This window comes from Acromyrmex echinatior, chromosome 16, assembly GCF_024713525.1.
Source record: "Acromyrmex echinatior isolate Ae372 chromosome 16, ASM2471352v2, whole genome shotgun sequence".
Lineage (NCBI taxonomy): Eukaryota > Metazoa > Arthropoda > Insecta > Hymenoptera > Formicidae > Acromyrmex > Acromyrmex echinatior.
Genome location: NC_141867.1, coordinates 1,303,583 through 1,320,417, shown reverse-complemented (window position 1 = coordinate 1,320,417; position 16,835 = coordinate 1,303,583). Strand labels below are relative to the sequence as shown.

The window sequence follows — 16,835 nt, the reverse complement described above, 5'->3', positions numbered from 1 at the left end:
AGCTGATTGCTTGAATGTCAAAACTTTTTGCAGAATTGCTCATCATGCTTGAGTTTCTACATAATTATTTTGCTGGTCCAACAAAATTGAATTTCTAAATAATTCAATAAAATTGTTCTTCCTGTGTTAAATTTGATTATTTATTATCGGGATTCGTTTGATTTAGAGATTTGGACGGTGATTTTTAATTATTGTTACGAACGGGGACACGAATTTAGGAATACCATGTGTGAATGTGGGGTGTTCTTCGAAAGGGTTGCGATGCGACTCTCACGCTTGTAGCAGAATGTCGAATTTTAGCCGCGACCTTCGTGACCAGGGTCGAAGAAGTAAGAGTAAGAATTTCCTTAGGCGGATACACCGCAGATACCGGGCGAAGATGGTAGGAGTAAGTGGTGGTTTTGGCAAGGGGATGTTCTGATGCGATTTCACGCTGGATTTGCCTAAGATCTCCGCTAAGGAGCCCTTTAACCCTCCCCTTTTACCCTTCCCCAAGATTCACCCTTCTATCACGAATCCTCTGCTCTCGCGGCTGCCGTGCCTGCCGTTTTCTCCGCTCCTCCTACTCTCACTTCGATCTTAGTTACTCCCCGAAGAAACCGTCGAAGATTACGCATAACCTTAACACAATGTCGCTAAAACGCCGTCATTGTTTAAAAGAACCATCCACAGCAACCGTGTTTCAATTAACTCCTGCACTCCGAAATGCCATTGAAGCTTGGGGAGAAAACCGCACGTGATGCGATTAGTTATACTTGTCATTCATTCTAGTTGCACAAAAAGTTCATTGATTAATAAAAATCATAATTAATTGACGGTTGGTAAACACGATCATTAAGAAGCTTTTTAACGTTTGTGATTCCAGCTTCATAAGATGACAGTAATATGGTGTTCATTATATCAGATCGTCGCGAAAAATGCAAGTCACACGAGCAAGTCGCTTCAAGGAGCATGTCTTGCACCCATAATCCCTCGACGCGCCCCGAGTACACTCGCGAGCTTGTTTGATCTCACTTTTCGACCTGTCCCCGACCAAGTCGATCCAGCTAAATATTTCAGATCGGTCAGAGCGACTGGAATAGCCAAATCCGTTAGTATTCCTCCAGCCAATGGGAATTCGGGTTTTGCTTGAGACCCTCGTGGATTAGGCGGCGCCGGTGCCTCGTTGCGCGCATATCCGTGTTTTAAGGACGCGTGCACGCCGTGGATGTGCCCGATGTCTTAGTGTCGGCCCCATTCCACCCACCCTATATGCAAACCCTCATGGCTTAAGCTAAGGCTAAGGCCGAGGCTCTCCCCCGGGATTACTACGTCATTCTGCAGGACTCCTCCGGTCGCCGGAAGGATCAGCTCTCTTCCTTCTGAGGATTTCGCGCAGGACTCCATCCTGTTCCTAAATCAGCTTGTCAGACCGAGTCATTGCGTGCTGTTTCGTTCTTATTTCGTTCGCGCTCGTCATTATTGCGACATTGTAGAAGCACTATACGCCGGAATCACGTTAATCCGGAACATTTAAGTTTGCATTACGCATCTATTCTTAGCCTATCTTGCATTATCCGTTGTACTTAAATAATCTCTTGAATTAAATTGTCATTTGAAAAAGGGATAAAGTCCTTTCGCTTCAAATTTAGAATTACTGCACAATGATTAATACATTCTTTAATGGAATATTGAAATTAAAAAAAGAGAAGCTATGCATTTATAATCAACATGAAGCGATAAATGGTTTTAATATTAAGATTGCGTTTAGTATAATTGAAAGCGTGACGTGTTCTATTTCAAATTTATAGAATATATTGTAGAATCGGATTTTCTCTCTCTCTGATTTGGGGAGAAAGCGAGAGAGAGAGAGAGAGAGAGAGAAAATTATATATATAAATACATAAATTGAAATATTATCCCTTCTTCATTCCCGTAAGTTCGACTAGAATGTGATATGAGTTCTTAAGTTCACTGCAATAAATATGCTAATACAAAGATAGGTCTCTCCTGATTCGGGCGTTAATATTTGGAAGATTGGGCACTTCGGTGATGGCGTTCGTGATCCCGTATCACCACCACGACTTCCGCTCGGGAAAACTTTTCAGAGTGACAGGCGGTTATGCGTCCTGGCAGTGATAAGAAGTTTCTAGATATTACTCTTCAGAATCCAAGGAATAATCCGTCTATCGCGCGGCGGTAATAGACGACCGGAACCTGTCCTTGGTGCCACCTAAATCATCCCCCAATGAGTTGGCGTTCACAATAACTCGTTACCGAAAATCCAAATTAAGCTTCTTAGCCGAGAAATTTACGAGACGTTCGCCCTCTTCGGGGGCCCGTTTCGCGCCACCACCCCTTTCGTCCCGCGAGGCAGTTTACCGAAGTAATTTTAATCTTCCGCACACGCGGGGCACACGGCGGTGCGTCTGCCCGCACGCACACAAAACGCACACACGGACCGATCACGCGTGTGCGTGCGAGTCGCGCGGTCGCGCGTGTACGCGCATAACGCGCGTATGCGTGAAGAGCGCAGACAGAGAATGCGACGGTAAAGTATCGGAGAACTACACCCTTCTCTTATTCTCCACGTTGTATAAGAGCTTACCCTCTAAGCATCTTAGGGCAAGTTTTCACCCTTGCTTCCAGCGAGCGATGGTACGTTCGCCGAACCGACGATCACCTCGATCGGGTTCCTCGGCGAAGGGATCGACCAAATCCATTCTCGAATGAATGAAGATGTACGTTTTTTTTCTTAGGACTAATCTAACCGTTTCTTAACCTATACGCTGTCATCTCAGCCTTATGAACTTTCTTGATAGTTGAAAGGATAAAGCATTGAAGATTTTAGAAGAAATTATAACGAGTCAGTAAAAGATCTCGACAACAGTATTATATTTCGACAACTTCGGAGGGTGTAAATAATAAAATTCTATTAAAAAATTCTAACTTTTTTATTATCAATTAAGTTAATTGTACGTATATAAATTTCAGAAGTCGTAAGAGTTTAATTTATTTCGTTTCAATAGCTGCAGGTCTATTCTGTAACTCTTAATGCAAATTTCGTTATCGTTGCAATGTTGCTGCGCAGCAGTGTTATAGTGATAACAAAATTTACATTAAAAGATATAGAATAATCCTGCTGAAATAAAAAATGAAAATATACTGTTGATCTTATATTCTTTGCGAATTATCTAGATATGTCAGTTCACAAATGCGAAGTGAGCTACAGATGCTATTAAGATACTTCGTTGGCGACGATGCGTGATCTAGTCGCTATGAATCAGCTAACATTTAGATTTAGAAGGTTTCGTCGCGTGGTCGGTGATCTTATAAGCACTAGCTGGAAGGTTATCTCATTATATCTTATCCGTTGTTTTCAACGGACAAGCTTAGCAACATCAAAAGAGCTTAAATTGCACGCAAGCTTACGAACAATAACATGCTTTGCATGCGCGAAACATACAACTCTCGAGAAAGGAGGTTATCAGTATCTAGTATTTTCGATCGATTGATCATAAATACATGACGAACAAGAACCAATCGATAAGATTAATCAATTAAACGTAATGTTACATGGGACAGACGCGATAGTAAAATCTCAGCGAACATTAATCCGAGAACTTGGATGACTGGAGTGAACCGAACAGCTCGTTAGTAAGAGGAAAATAATAAAAAGATGTGGAAGAGCAGGAGGGGAAATATGAGAAGGGAAAGAGAGGGGAAGGGAGAAAGAGAACGGGTGTCGCAGATAAAGACTTCGAAAGAGCCGGTCGCTTATCTGTAAAGACCGACATCCGCCGGATCAGCCCCAGATACCGAAACCACCCACACTTTCCTTCTGGTGCACAGCACGCTTAGGCTAAGTTCCGAGGACGGAAACAGCCAACTTCCAGGGATTGCGAATTCCGCCACATGCCGCACAGCTGGGTTTAGATATCCCGGTGGCACAATTCATTTCTTTGGACACGCAAACTGCAAATTGGCTTTTTCGACCGTGGACACTGATCGGCCGCAATGAACAGGCGCAGGTCAGCCCAGAAGAATAGTATTATTCGGACGATTTAAACGTGGCTTCGTAACCTGATTCGATTTCGAGAGATTAAGTCGAGTCGTCTTGGATTACCGAGTCATCAAGACACAGAAGAAACCTTAAGACTAACGGTCCCTGCGATGCACTGAGTTTGCGCTTCAGTCGAGGTATTTCAGATGGAGATGTCAGACAAGCGATAATTTTCTTATATCCTTTAACAACTTATATCTTTTATCTCGATAAGCACGAGTGCAACTCTGTTTATTAAAGTAGCTGATGTATGTATATAGACTGTTAGAAATGCTTAAAGTTTTTATGATATTTTTAACTACATGTAACGTTACGTAAATTATTTATAGATTTTTAAATATACTCATTTCACACCTCACGAGAGTAAAATCAAGCATTTGAATCGAATTATGACTCTTCTTTCTCTCTAATTTAAACACTTAAATTTAATTTGAGTGTTAAATATCTAAATAAAAAATTTAAATTCGCCTCCCCCGTTTTAAGTCTCCAAGAAATTAAATTCATTTTGTTCTCCCTCTCCTTCGTCGCTCTACTTAATCGTATCCGAGTATACTGATATAGCTGCGGAACGTCACTGTCGATGAATCTAAATGGCGTGTACTTTTCCCGTCAATGATTTAGAAAGATCCTCGGTAATCTCGGAACGCACTGGTAATCATCTCGCGCACAGAAAACGAGGGTCGTGAAGAGACGCGGAAAGAAATATTCGGCGATGATTCTTTGGCCGCACCCCCTTCAAATCGCGTTTTCCGTGCCGAACGCGGCCATTATCGCGGCGGTGCGGAGTGTGCGATAGCAGGGTGTCGAAAAATATGTTCCAACTTTTTATCTTGTATCTGCACCACCGCCTCGGTGCAGAACTGAGCGTTCTGTTAATTTGCAAAGTTGTGACTCCCATAATCACTCTACGAGTCCGATGCGTTTGGCCACAAAAGCGGATTTTAAAGCGGAAGGAAAAAGACAAAATATTAGGAAGCTTTATTCTTTAATTTTGTAAACTATTTTTTTTTTTTTAGTATATAATATTTCTTAAATATATTTTTTAATATCTTTGATGGAGAATTTTAATAATTGTTACATATCTATTTATAATTTCTTTTACTGTCTAACTTAATTTTTTTAGTTTGTTGTATGCTTAACTTTAATGGAATTTATCATTTTATAATCCCATATTTCCAAATATTGTCGATAATTTGTAATTTTGAATACATATTATCATAAAAGAGAATATATCAAGTTAGTGATAAATAGATGTTACTGTGGCAAGACTTAACAATACGAGAAATCGCTAACGCAAGACGAAGCCGTCGTGATGAAAAAGAGCCATCGAGAGAAACTGGTTTCACTTCTTCAAGGGTTGCCCTTCGGATGAATCTTATCTTTCGACGAGAGCTGTCAAAGACGAAACGGCATGACGCTTCCGTCGTGCGGGAAGATAACCGGAAGCCCGATAGGTTCTGCACCAGAAATGAGAAATGTCTTTGCGGTTGCAGAGATTAAAGATTTCGCGGATGAGTAGTTGCCACCTCTTACATTTCTTTTTTCGCATTCCTTACGATAAATTTTTAACGTGTTTTTTGTTGTGAGTGTAAAAATTAATAAAACAATTAAGAAATGCACTTTGAATTTTATTTGATTATTATTAATATATTATATAAAAGTTATATATTTTTATAATCAGTCTCTCGATTTTATTCCTAAATAAATATGGAAGTTCAATTAATTCTCCCCACAGTGAGTACTTCAGTTTATGAAAGAACGATCTTAAATTGTATAATAAATAAGTGGACACTTTTGTGATCAAACAACGAGTGTATCGCAGAGTTATGTCAAGACAACGCGTCGGTAATAAACAGAGCGAGTAATACGATGTCTCTGCGATTAAATCCTGCGGCGTAAAAGCCCACCTTAAACCAGCTGATCCCGGTACAAAGACGATGCAAGGACGGGGGGCGCCTTAATGAAAACTATACGTCCCTAGATTAAGGTGGACGTTGGTCAGCCTTCGGACCCGCCAGATACGACCTGTCTTATGCAACGTAGGGAATGGGTTCTATGATGTCCGGCGTATTAGATGGAAGTTTCGGCCATTAATACCTAATATCATGCCGCCGGCAGTAAATCCTTTGTTGGTCATCTTTGACGGGGACTTAACGCCTTGCCAAGAGACATTCGACCTATCTATCAATTCGGATACAATCCATATTGCACTTTGATTAGCTTATCATGTTCGTAAGAAGTATAATTTCAATATCATTTTACTCTTATAAATAAATTTGTAGGAAAAATTTAATCTATTATTCTATTATAGAAATATTAAACTATTATAATTGCTTCTATGAATTTCAAGTTGAATGAACTTTTTCCAAACGAGAATGAAATTATTATTTTTTACCGCAATAAAACTTGAAACTTTAGCATTTTGGATACTTAATAATATTTATCATAATTAAATGTTAAACTAAATTATCATCATTTTGTTGTATAGCTGATTTTGCACTCGTCACAGATAATCGTGCTGCAAAAATATCGTACTGAATAATGTTTACGTCAATTTTTATTTATTTGATTAATGTGATTGCTCACTGGCTTTTAATTGTAATCTTGACTCCTTTTGGATTCAAAAACCCACTTGATCTTACAACTAATGTGAGAAATACACCCATTACATTCTAATTTGGAGCTTGAGAAAATAATCACACACTTATCATGTATAATTAATTAAATTTACTCCTTGGTAATGGCTCAGAATGAAGTCGAAACGTTTAGATTCTAGAATGACTTAAAGAAAAACACAATAAATAATTAATTTGCTCCAATTACTGCGCTTGACTTTCATTGCCGTTTATTGTTTCTTATTTCTAAACTAAATTTCTATTAAAGTTACAAAATATACACTGTTAAAGTATCTGTTTGTAGTTAAATTTATATTTCTTTAATCATTGTGTCGTCATTTTTTCAATATCTTTATTATAGATGCACATTTTATGTAGACACACTTGACGTCGACTATTGATATCATAATAAAAATATACTTCTGCATTCCGAACAATGCGGGATATATGAGTATATCAGTAAACAGCAAGTTCAATAATCTCGTTGAGAATTTGGTGATTCCCTTTAACGGATAAATACAGGCACCATACAACCAGTGGAATTGTGCGGGCGGAATTTTCCCCTCTTCCTTCCCTCCTCTACAGTCTTTCTTTTACCATCCCTCTCCCTTCCTTCTCGCACTCCATTTCCTCGGTTTCGCAGAAGTCTGGGATTATGACCTGGAGTGGGATAGACTCTCGGACTTAAGTCAGGGTTACACAAGGATCGCAGCTATTGTGCCATCGCACAGGTCCCATTGTCTCGGGATAGACGAGTGGATCTGCATATGCTTAGCACCGGAGTTAAACTTCTCTCTCTCTCTTCCTTTTGCGCTTCGCGTAACTCTCTCTTTCTCTCTCAGCGATCTTCAATGCGCGCACCGCGAATCATCCTACCCCTCGAATTTGGATGCCGAAACGCCGAAGACTATACCTATTGTCAGCCGGATGTACAGAAACTAATGCTTCAACTGAAGCTACGAGATGATTTGAGGCACTCTCGTGGAGTTCTTCACGAAGCCTTCGTGGAAATATCTCTCTCACTCTCTTTAGCTTTCGAATTAAATTAATCAGATTTACTACAACAAATTTTCGAGAAATCGTTGAATAATTTATACGTGATGATTTAAAGATAAAACAGTAAGTTTCAGAGAAAAAGTAGGGATTTTCGTGAAAGAAATTTGTAATCGAAATTGATAAAAAAGTTAAGCAATTACATGGTAGAAATTAAAGATTTTCTTAATTAAAAACCGATGTAATTGTATGAAAAATTACACATCTTGTACTTAGTTGAAATTCCAAAGACGATTATGGAATTTGTTACGAATTTTTAATGAAAACTTTTATCCGTTATATACAATTAAATTACAAGTCGTAAAATGACGCAATTGTTAACTAATTTGTTACCCATAGTAAATTCGTTACTCTATTGTTATCCATAATGAGAACGGATTGTCGAGTACGTTACTTCATGCAAACACTTTTGTCTGTCGCAGCGAAAAATCTACCGGTGCATTGTGTGGTGGAGACGATTCACAATATTGTGGAAAGCCATGTGAGCAACAGCCGTGAAAAATGGCGAAGTCCCCAAGTGGAGACGGACTCTTACGTTATTATTCCGGCAGCTATGCCCTTTCAGGTAAGAATAATTTTCTTTTATTATATATATTTTTACTATCTATAAAATATATTTTAGATACATTACTTTAAATACGAAGCGCCACTACGCTCTGAATGTTGAATTATTATATATATTCATTTAAATGAATTAATTTCAGAAATTATAATTGCGTGCCGATACGATTGTCGGATTTTCAATCAATATATTTTATATATTTAATGAAATTTACTATTTTTACTATTTAAAATAAAATAAAATAACAAACGTCAAAATAAATTTAAAAGAAAAGAGATTAAAGCCTTCTCTAAGAACGGGATGCATTATTTTCATATGCATTATTTTCGAATAAAAAAGTTTAAGAAAGTAGAAAATTTCTTTGACTAAAATTATTATAAGTATCTAGATATAAAAATATATCTTGATAGCAGCTTTGTTTTTTGTTGACAGGATTTGGTGGGCGAGGCACTTGTTCGTCTGGGATACTCCAGCGATCTGATACCAAGTGCTAGAGGGAGCATCGTTATACGTAACTGGAAGCCTTTGCCGATGGAGAAAGTTGCCGATGGACCACTACTGACAGTAGGAGATATTTTGGCCGAATTGACATCGGTGGCGACCCTGAAGATTCAGGTGTACAGATCCAGGCCGCCACCTCCCAGTCCGGCAGCTGAAGTTAGAAATAAATTGCTGAGGTTGCTCTTGTTGCACAGCCACACGCTTCTCGTCTCCGCCGGGTGCCCTTTGGACGAGGTAAGGTATCTCGAGAGTTTTTAGGTGTCAAAATTTATCAACTAATACTTGGAAAAAGGAATGCTATACCATAGTGCTATATCATATTTAATAAGCACTTTCTTATTATATAATGTGTGTGTGTGTGTGTCAAACGTTTATAATGAATATAATAGCGAGACGTACTTATATTCAAACAAAACTTATAAGTTTATTCTGAATATTGCACACGGAAAGAACACTTTCGCTGGAAGATTTAAAATTTTATTGGATATAGATCTGAAAATAATTTAGTTGGACCGTCAAAAATAATTTTGATGGAAATTTAAACTGGTTGTTAGAATATCAAAATTTTTACCATTGCTTATCATTGTTTTAATTTTAAATATAATTATTTTGATAGTCTAACAAAGATCTGTATCTTCAGATCTGTATCCAGTAAAATTTTAGATCCTTCAACAAAATAGTTCCTATCTTTCGCATCTGGCGTATTATGCCTTCTTCATTTTCGATCATATCTCAGTACTAGTAAAAATAAGTACGAAAAAAAAGATCAAGAAAAAGAAACAAAAAAAATATATATATATATGTATCTGTATTGTACGTTTATTTAAAGAACGAGGTTAAATAATGACGCGGTATATCGAGAAAATTTAAGGGCTATTCAAGGCGAGATCGGAGCAAGGAATATAGTAGTAAGGCAACCGCTTAAAAATGTATAAAATGTAAATCTAGCCAAAGAGTGTTTGTCGTCGGGGCACTTAATCTCATTAAGAAGTCCTCCGGCTCGGTACTCTTGTACCTCCCGTAAGAACGGCAAGTGGTAATCTTCGGTAAATTCTTGCTCGCGGCTCGCTGATCCTCACCTTGAATAAATGCTTTCTTGGTTTCGAATCACTAGTCGAGAGAAGTCACCGCGCTTTTGGTAGCTTTCATTCCCGCGCGAATCGAAACGTTCGAATAATGAAGTTTTCTCGAATTCCATCTTACTCTGGAATATTCATCTTACTCTGAAATATTTTACTTCGTAATGTTCACTATTTTAATCACGCAAATTTTTAGTTAATTTTTAATCACGCAAATTTTTAATTGATTTATCTCTTTCCTAAAGAAGTAAAAATAGATTTCTCTGAAACTACATCTTAATCAAGATCTTAATGAAACAGACAACGGCAATTAACTTCTTAAAGAATTTTATCACAATGTCAATATTTCGCTGACGATTTAACAATTTTGCATAAATGATATTTTACAAATTGTATTAACGTTGAACTAGTGACTCTCACTCAATCTTTCTTTCCAGCGACAAAACTGATTAAAGTAATCCCGACTATTCCAACTAACTATGTGAAAATTCTTTTCGCAATGACTTCTCGGGGAAGTTTATCCCGGTCGCGCGATTCTCTCCCTGAAGACTTCGTTCCCCGAAGATTGAAATAGACGCGCGATTTTTCGGGTTGGTCCACACGCGCAAACGTGCCCTTCCGACAGCGGAAGATCTCGTAGCGTGTGATAGGATTACCCTTTACTCAACCAAATTCGCAGCCTTCATCAAAAGCCCCTCGATATCGGTATCGGGGGAAAGAGGAGAAGTACCCTGCCTCCTCCGAGCCGGCATTATCTAAGTGCACTCTCTTTGAAGATCCCGCTACCCGCCCATCCCCGAACTTTAATGCCGCTCACGGTGGTCTATGATTACCAATTTTCTCTGGCAAACGTTTCCTGCTTGAGTTTCGTAGCCCGACGGCTAATGGCGAACCGCTGTGATGGAGAACCAACGTCTCTCGCATAGATTTGGCTTAATCTGACGATGATGCACGAAGACGTGCTGCCAAGCATCTCCCTTCCTCGCTTCCTTTTACATACGATATTCCTCGACAATGGCATCTTTTTCGGAAGATTCGAAATTATTCCATTTCTCGCGCTTATGTATGATCATTTTGAAGAAATTTGAAGGTTCAGAGATTTTTCGTTAGTTACGAATTTTTTTTGCAAATGTAAGGGAACTTTCTTTTCTCTCAAAGAGAAAATTGAATTGAGAGGAAAACGCTTTTATTATATTATCTGGAAAAACACTTTTATTAATTTTTTATATTATTAGGTGTTGGAATTAATTCGTAGCGTTTTACAAGTGATGGGAAGTACTTTCATTAATGTATTTTTTAATGCTCATGTGAAATAAATAACATTCTTTCATTAAAAAACGCTACGAATTAATTCCAACACCTAATAAATTTTAAGTAAAATAGAAATAAATTCAAATTAAATGCTTATTAATAAAGCTATAGTAAATGACAAAAAATTTATTATTTTCTGCGTTTCGTAAATTTAATTTGCTTTTATCTTGATGCAACAATATTTATCATGAGATTGGTACCAGTTATCTCTGATATCCGTGATTCAGATGAAGTGCACAATTTGTGGCATTCGGATATATCAAAATTGCTTTCGTTACAGAGTGATTAGAATTTTAAACATGCAAAGTCATACAAACGGAGAGCATTAAAGTATGATTTTTGAGACGTACTTGGTGCTCGTATTTCTTTCAGGATAATGGAAAGTTTCGGAAAGGTAATAAATACTTTTCAAGGAGCGTGAAATTTGCATTAATTGGAATCGGCAAACATAAATCATCAGTGTCAACGCGATTTCAAACAATAAAAAGCAACAAAATCTGTTTTGAATCCTATTTAGTTTGAAATGTAGAACAGTGATGTTAACAGACGTCGGTCTGATATCAGGATTAGGGCTCAACTATATTTATAGCGTGGCAGCGGCATTTATGATTTATTTACTATATATTTTCACAAAATTCTTTTACGTACATCCCAAAATCTGGTTTACATTTTTATAAATATATATGCACATATATATTTACGTAAAAAGAAAGATTACTAGCTTTAATAGAGATTTGTTGATTGTAGCATCCTTCTTTAACAAAATAAAATTCGTGATAAAGAATTATGTAAGAATGGCGATAAATATAGCAGCATATCTTTATAAAAGTTTAATAAAAAAAAATTAGTTACGGACAATTTTTATATATAATAGTTAAGATATAGGAAAACTGGTTACTTTATTATTACAAATTTCTTTCAAAACATCGGAATTATGGACGTACAAAACATATTGATAATTGTGATATTTTCAAAGATGATATGCGAAAGTCATAGCGATAATTCTTGATATACGCGTCATGAATTTCACGAACTTACTGCAATTTCGCGGATTGTTTGATCTCTGGATCTCATGACCGCGATTGATTTACCACCGTTCTATGGATCAGCCGATTACTGTGCACAATTGCTCTTAAATAATAAATACGTGTAAATCAGGCTTTCAAATCGCGGTGCAATGTTGTCAGATAAGCCGGCCGTCCCGCTTTCGACGGCGTACCACTGTTTGCTGAACGATTTCTGAAATCTTGAGAACGCCTGTCAAGACTCGCGCCTCACCTGCCTACCTGGAGTGATTAAGTGCGGTGTCGTAAAACTGAGGCGGATGAGAATTCGAGGAGGTGACTAGCGAGAAGCCGCTGGCGGCCGGATAATTGTCGTCTTGGTAGTATCTGACGCTACCAAGGTGCCAGGGATACGACGGATTACCGCGTTATTAAAGTGGCGTCAAGCGCCTGATCTTCCAGCCCGAAGATATATTTGTTCTTATAAATCATCGGCCAGATAAGATGCGCGTACCGCTTCCTGAGCGAAATTTTCCGTAATCTGTCATCTTAATGCCATGACGACGATGATTCTGAACGACGTCACTTTGTAACGCTTGTTTACAACCAGCCGCGTTAACAAGAAAAGCTAAAGAGAAATCGATTATCGAAAGAATTTGAATTCACGTAATAAATTTGTCTTGGTAATTTGGTTTCGATTTCGGTATCTCTTACTCATCTTGTCTCTTACTTATCTCAAAAAAAAACAATGTAATGTGATACGAAGGATTGCAATGCGCTTACGATTACGTACTTAAAAGTCTTTTTAATAAAAAATTTTTAATATTATCTATAATATTATACATAGAAAAACGAAGAAAACAAAAATGTTTTAACAGTCATTACATTAATTATAATTATTAATTAATCTTTTACAAGATTTGTTATTCACATTAGCGATCGTAATAGAGAGTTGCTCTCTGTGTTAAAGATCCGGATTTAAATCCACCCAAAACATATATGTACATATACATATATAAAATTTTATTTTATTGACCTTTCGGAAGGTATGGCAAACTAAAAGTACATGTCATGATAATGTCTTTTAAGAAAAGCATTCGGAATCGGCGTTAAAAAACTAGGAGTTCCATGTATCAGTGGGTATACACAGAAGAGGTCACGTCTGTGACAAGAGATTATTTGCAATTAAACACCATTAAATAAAAGCTAATACAATAGTAAAGTCTTTGAAAAAAGATCATGTTTTCTTCTTGCAGATGACTCTGCTATCCCTCTGTCGAGGCGGCAACGACCTGTCAGAAGAGACAAAGAGAAATTTTGAAACGTGGCTGCAGCAACAACAGATAGGTCTCGGTATAAATCCAATAGCACCAACTTCCAATCACCATCATCACACGCAAAGTCCACAGCCCGATAGCGGTGGCACGATCGCTCCCGGCGGCGGTCCGATCGGACCACCGCATCCGGCACTTCTTCAGTATTCGCACAAGACCAGGATGAGGACCAGCTTCGACTCGGAGCTCGAATTGCCGCGTCTCCAGCGTTGGTTTGCTGAGAATCAACATCCGTCACGCGAACAAATACAGCACTATGTCGCGGAATTGAACTCTCTAGAGTCGCGTCGCGGCAGGAAACCACTGGACGCGAATAATGTCGTGTACTGGTTCAAGAACGCCAGGGCAGCGCAGAAGAGAGCCAGCATGAATGGCTGCAGTCCACCTGGACTTAGCCCGAGGGGCGCCAGCATCGTTAGCGAGGACTGCACGGACGAAGAGGAGGACACTAGGCATCAGGTACATTCCGTTTTGTGAAAGAATTGAAAATTGTAATATTAAATTAATATTAGGAAGCACCGAAGATTAAACATTACATTCAAAAGAAATCTTTATAATAATTTTCCTTGAAATCTTTTCGAAAGAAACATCAAATGGCAAATAGTAAAAAATAAAAATTGCGATTTTCGGAAATTTCTACATAAGATCCTTGAGTGATATTTGATGGATCCTAAAATTCAAAAGAGATGAGATTCTTAATCGCTGCTTTCAGTCGACATCGGGGTCACCCTGTCCACCGAGTAGTCCACCTGTCGGTCCACTGTCCTTGACTACAAGACCCGAGGATCAGCAACAACCGCCGACATCTACTCCAGCCTCGGTAAAGCAAGAGGACGCGAGGGTTTCCTCTGGTTCCGAGGACGACGAAACCAGGCATACGGGCCCCATTCCGCCAGGATTTTCCTTGGTACCCAGCCCCATGTTCGGTCACGGTATAATGTACATGTCGCATTATCTGCCGCCGCGCGGACCTGCCGGTTGTCCCACCAGCATGCTAGCCGACGAGAGAAGGAAGAGGAACCGGACGTTTATCGATCCCGTGACGGAAGTGCCGAGATTAGAGTATTGGTTCAAGCGGAGCACTCATCCAAGCCACGCGGTATGTATAAATCGATCGTACATGTATGTCGCTATCGCACTAATTTGTCCCTCATTCGATGGCGATATTAGCATGTTATGAGAAATTTCTATGGATTATGATAACATATTTGTAGATATAATTACACTTGGAACAAAATATTTCAGTCATAATTCAAATTTTATTCATTCCAAATGTTTCCTACATCAAAACATTTATGCACGGAAGCGCATTCTATTTTATATTGGTAAATTTCATGAATTAGTAAGGAATGATATATTTAGTTGACATTTAAACTTCCTTGCTTAGAATGTTTTTAAATAACTTTATTAAAAACTTGGTCTATCTCGAGACGATATCACTTGTGTAATGTCAAAGGCGAGAAGTGCAATAAATGAATTGCTACGCATAGCTTTATTTGTTATTTTCCTTTAAAAATATAATAAGTTCGTAATTGTGAAATCTGTAAAATATGCGACAAAAAAACAATCATTCTATTCGATATGTCACGTAGAAATATAAAATAATTCCTGAATTTCAAAAATATTGGTACATCTTTTTCAGTTGTCAAATACCGCCGTTGAACAGATATCTCAGTTTGCCGCATATTTCACAGATTTCAGAATTACGAAATTATTATGTTTTTAAAGGAAAAAAGATAAAGCTATTCGTAACAATTAATTTATTGCATGTCATTTCTCGTCTTTAACGTCATACAATTAATATGGCGCCTCAAGATAGCTGAAGCCTAAAAGTTGCTATGAGAAGTTTTTAATTTGCACTCTTTTCACGGAAAATTCGCTGAAAAAAAATGATTTTACGATCGGTCCATAGCTCATTCTGTCGTACACGGAGGAGCTGAACAAGATGCCCTATCGCCAGAAGTTTCCACGTCTGGAGCCGAAGAACGTGCAATTCTGGTTCAAGAACCGCAGGGCCAAGAATAAGCGGCTGAAGATGGCTCTGTTCGAGGGCGAGTCGCCGCAACAGCATCCATATCACGCCGACTAGTTAATTTCCTTAAATAATATTGACTAGAGAAGCGCGAGAGAGAGGCTTGGCCTTTGCAGCACGGAAATAAATGGAAACCGTTAACCGACTTGTTACTCCTTACTATCGTTGACACGCGGTTTTAAACGTTTACCGGCCGCACATTCATTGTAATTATCACGTAACAATTAATATAATTATTATGGACTTTCATGAGTGTAAATACGAGGTGATGTCAAATAAAAAGTATACGTCACGACAAAGCAATATTATTAAGTATCTGCCCTCTGCGCCAAGTACAAATTAATTGGCTCAACGTAATATAAAAATATAGTATTTTCAGACGATTAATATTTATGATTAATTTATGTATTGATTATTGATGACTTCAATATACAGGCAATATTGGAAGAATAAAAATAAATATGGATCGTCTACGAACCTATGAATATTATATTAATTTATTATATTATATAATTTATTATAATTTTTTTCTAATTTTCAAATTTATTGTAGAGTTCATTTTTTTTTAATTAACGAAATATTTCATTTTATTATTTTTTAATCAAATATACGATAAACTTCTTTTTCAAAGAATTGCTATGAATTTTGACAGCTCGTCGTTTCACAAGAAGAAGAATCAATCGAGAGGTAAGAGCTTTAAGAGCGATTCATCCGTTCGTCTTGGACGAGTACAATAAATTGTCAAATGGTGTTTCGTGAGTTTCATAGAGCTTGTAATAGCATATATATATATATATATATATATATATATATATATATATATATATATCTAAATGGACGAGACGATGTGTTCACACGCGTGTGCAATAGAAGCGCGCACAACGATACTGTCTCCAAGTATACGAATGCACAAAGCAGCCGCCCCGACCGAAATCTCGCAGCTAAGATAAGACAGCCGAGCTGTCATCGAGTCAACCCTAACTCAAACGTCACAATAGTCAATGAGTCTTTCTCTAAAAGCGGCGTACTATCTGTCTACGGCGCTACACGCGTTTCGCGTCGTTCGCGAGAGTTTCAGGGACAGTAAGACTGCGGATGCGGCAGGGAATGACAAAGAGACCGGATGAAACGGAAGCACAATTGGACGTGTAGTAAAAAAATATCCGCTAAATACAAAGATAGTCAATCTCTTTCGTTACGCATATTTTCATTGACGGTATAATATATCTTTTTCGCATTACGGAAGGAAAACTTATTTCGTATCATTAAATTTCCGCTTTCATTGATAGCGCGTTTTAATGA

At 37.9% G+C, this 16,835-nt stretch overlaps 1 protein-coding gene across 2 annotated transcripts in view; it reads left to right on the top strand.

Annotated features, from left to right (window-relative positions):
- The window catches only part of dve (SATB1_N and homeodomain domain-containing protein dve), a 48,179-nt gene extending 32,347 nt beyond the window's left edge, over positions 1–15,832 (top strand). For both annotated transcript variants that reach the window (XM_011054435.2, XM_087414497.1), the window contains exons 4-8: positions 8,133–8,275; positions 8,705–9,007; positions 13,424–13,960; positions 14,214–14,600; positions 15,414–15,832. In XM_011054435.2, the coding sequence (XP_011052737.1) occupies positions 8,133–8,275; positions 8,705–9,007; positions 13,424–13,960; positions 14,214–14,600; positions 15,414–15,590 (1,547 nt within the window). In that variant the 3' untranslated portion in view covers positions 15,591–15,832. The remainder of the gene's footprint in view (positions 1–8,132; positions 8,276–8,704; positions 9,008–13,423; positions 13,961–14,213; positions 14,601–15,413) is intronic.
- The last annotated feature ends 1,003 nt before the right edge of the window (positions 15,833–16,835 follow it).